Source organism: Pinus tabuliformis, chromosome 2_2 (assembly GCF_031772625.1).
Source record: "Pinus tabuliformis cultivar Carrire ecotype Pingquan chromosome 2_2, CPIR1, whole genome shotgun sequence".
Classification (NCBI taxonomy): Eukaryota; Viridiplantae; Streptophyta; class Pinopsida; order Pinales; family Pinaceae; genus Pinus; species Pinus tabuliformis.
The window spans coordinates 687,088,148-687,091,055 of NC_142300.1; the positions used below are offsets into that span (position 1 = coordinate 687,088,148).

Consider the following 2,908-nt stretch of genomic DNA (forward strand, 5'->3'; position numbering starts at 1 on the left):
ATTCCGAGCAGGGTACTAAATTCATTTATTCGTTTATTTATGCATTATAAATAGCAAAAAAATTATATACTTTCTTGAAATTGTTTTACTGAGATTTCAATAAAACAATCTATTTTATCTATAAATTAAACTATATTACACCCAAAAAAAAGTTAAACTATATTGAAATAAAATGATAGAACGAATATTACCATTTCAAACCAACCAACCCATGGCTCGTATTTACACTTTGATCATCTATTGAACTGTGTATCCTGCACCATATATACCCAGAAAAGAAAATATGGGTAATAAAGATAGATTTGTTTTAGTTGAGTTGTTAAAAGACAACAAATTTAAAACAGACACGAACATAGGCGAAAGTGTATACGTTTAAAAAACAAATCATTCTATAATACTAATAATAAAAATAAATTTGTTTGAGCTGAGTTATAGAAAAGAGATGAAAAAAAAAAAAAAAAAAACTCATTCACATAAATGAAAGTGCATAAGCCTTTAAAAAACGGTTTCATTTTATAATAGATGTGTAGCCTCTTAACTATTTGTAGCTCGCAAACATGACTATAAAAGTTATCATCAAATGAATTGGACATTTTGTGACTGAACGTGAATTAAGGCTATATTTATTAAGAATGAAGGCCAGCGCAAATAAAAAAAGGGAGGAGGGGAGGAAGTGATGATTGTTTTAATGGTTTTGAAAGCATTATATATTTTTCAATTTGTTTTTAAAATATGAGGTATATAAAATATTATATGGATTTACACATATTTAATAAATTTTATGTATAATATATTATTTTAACAAATATTAATAAAATTATTAAACAAATTAACTTAATTTTTAATACGTTAAATGATTTAATTATGTTTTATAGTACATATTTTTATTTAAATTCTTTTAACACAGGTTATGGTAGAAAATGAGTATTAAAGAATTTCCAATATTTATAATGATATATGAACCAATTATTTGATATTATATATATATATATATATAAAGAAAGAGTCACTCAAAACTGTTGACACCTAATCATCAAGATTGGGTGAACAACTGAAATTGATGTAAATAAATAATAGAGAATATGAATAGTCATTGGGAGATGAAATGAACAGTCTCTCTCTCATGTATATAATAAACACCAACCTAAATGAAATCAACGAATTGTTTTGAGGAGTCACTGCCTGGTCTGACATGGTATCAGAGCTAGCTCCTGAAATTAGTTTTTGTGTAATTCCTAGTGTCAGTTTCCTGCCTATATTCTGCCTGGTTGCCTGAAGCCTGCTCCAGGCAGTGTCATATATGTTTTTTTTGATATTGTATGCATTTTTAAAAGTCTGCGCCCTCTGTCAAGTTTGCGCCACGCTGAACGCTGGTGTGTGAACGCGGCCATATGCGTTTTTTCAAATGAATGCTACTGCTCTTCATTTTCATTTTCGATGTAGAAGCTCTTGTTGCTCCTGTGCATACATCCCAAGTTAGTAGCAACGACCAGACCAGGATCCGAAGTTTGGTTTCCCCCTCTACCTTACGTAGGAAGAGTGCAGACATTCGTCTTGTTGGGCACCACTCAGAAGTTTATGAGCCCTGTGATGATTCATTTGCACTTGTAGATGCCCCGCTCGAACCCGATCTTGAGGAAGTTCAACCAAGCTTGTGTTTAGAACTCGGATGTGGGACTGGATATGTGATAACATCATTGGCACTTATGCTTGGGGAAGGCGCTGGGATCCAATACTTTGCCACTGACATTAGCTCTGCAGCTATTGAAGTTACAAAGAAGACTTTAGAAGCTCATGGTGTGCATGCAGAAGTAATTTTGACTGATCTTGCATCTGGTCTGGACAAACGTCTAGCTGGAACAATGATGTCCTTGTAGTCAATGGGCCAGCGTATGGCAGGAGCTACTGCGTAGACACACAAGGTCTCTGAAGACTCCTCGTCAACAGTGCAAGAATGGAAGGCGGAGGTGATCACGGTCTTGCGCAGCGGAAGCATGGTGGAAGCCATCCCGTTCTGGTGCGGTGAGCGTTCCTCCATTTTTTGACATGCTGGCGCTGCAGTGTTTTTGGTATATATAAAGCCACTGTTTTGATATATATAATGCTGATATATATTTAAAGGTTTTCTCCAAAAAAAAAAGGCAGTGTTTCATATACATAAATGCGCAGGAGGTATCTGAATAGTGTATGCAATCGTGGATTGTGGCTTTTGGATAGTTTTAATACACTGTTTTTAATACATCATTTTAATACATGCGTGCTGCCTCTCCATCGGTAGCCATACTGTTTTCCCACACTGCCTCACTGGTTGTGTGTGTTTTTTTGGAGAATGCCGAATGCTGCTGCAATAACCATATGGGTTGAGCTCTTGTCAAAAAAATCGATTAATGTGTTGGTTGGGATATAAAAGATTATTTATATTTTGATGATCGTGTGCACAAGAACCTGACTATCCTGAGTGGTCCCACATGATAAAACACATCCTTATTTTCAATGAGTTGTGGAAAGGAGTGTGTATTGGAAACAGAGACAAAGAGCCAGAACAACCTACCTTAGACAAAGAGCTCGCCATTTGGGAAAATAAGAACAACAAAACCTATGCATTAATTGCAACATCTGTAAGTGAAGAGGTGAGTCGCCATATTTCGCCATTTTCAACTACTTTCGAAGCCTTACAAAAGCTGAAAGAACTCTATGACTCACATTCTGCACTTGAAGTTGTTCAACTCATGATTAAACTCTTCACTCTTGAATTGCAAAATAATGATCCTCTTGCTCTTGCACTCGAAGTAAAATATATAATGCATGATATCAAAGCCACTAAGGTTGAATTGGATATTCCTCTTATCGCTTTTCTCAAGGCACTTTATCCTACTTACTCCAATTATCTTGAGTCATTGCAAGCAAA

General features: G+C 35.0%; 1 protein-coding gene across 1 annotated transcript; it reads left to right on the plus strand.

Annotated features, from left to right (window-relative positions):
- Positions 1-1,409: 1,409 nt before the first annotated feature.
- LOC149194524 (uncharacterized) lies at positions 1,410-1,877 on the plus strand. Its single transcript, XM_089407692.1, has one exon. The coding sequence runs from the start codon at positions 1,410-1,412 to the stop codon at positions 1,875-1,877; it is 468 nt and encodes a 155-aa protein (XP_089263818.1).
- The last annotated feature ends 1,031 nt before the right edge of the window (positions 1,878-2,908 follow it).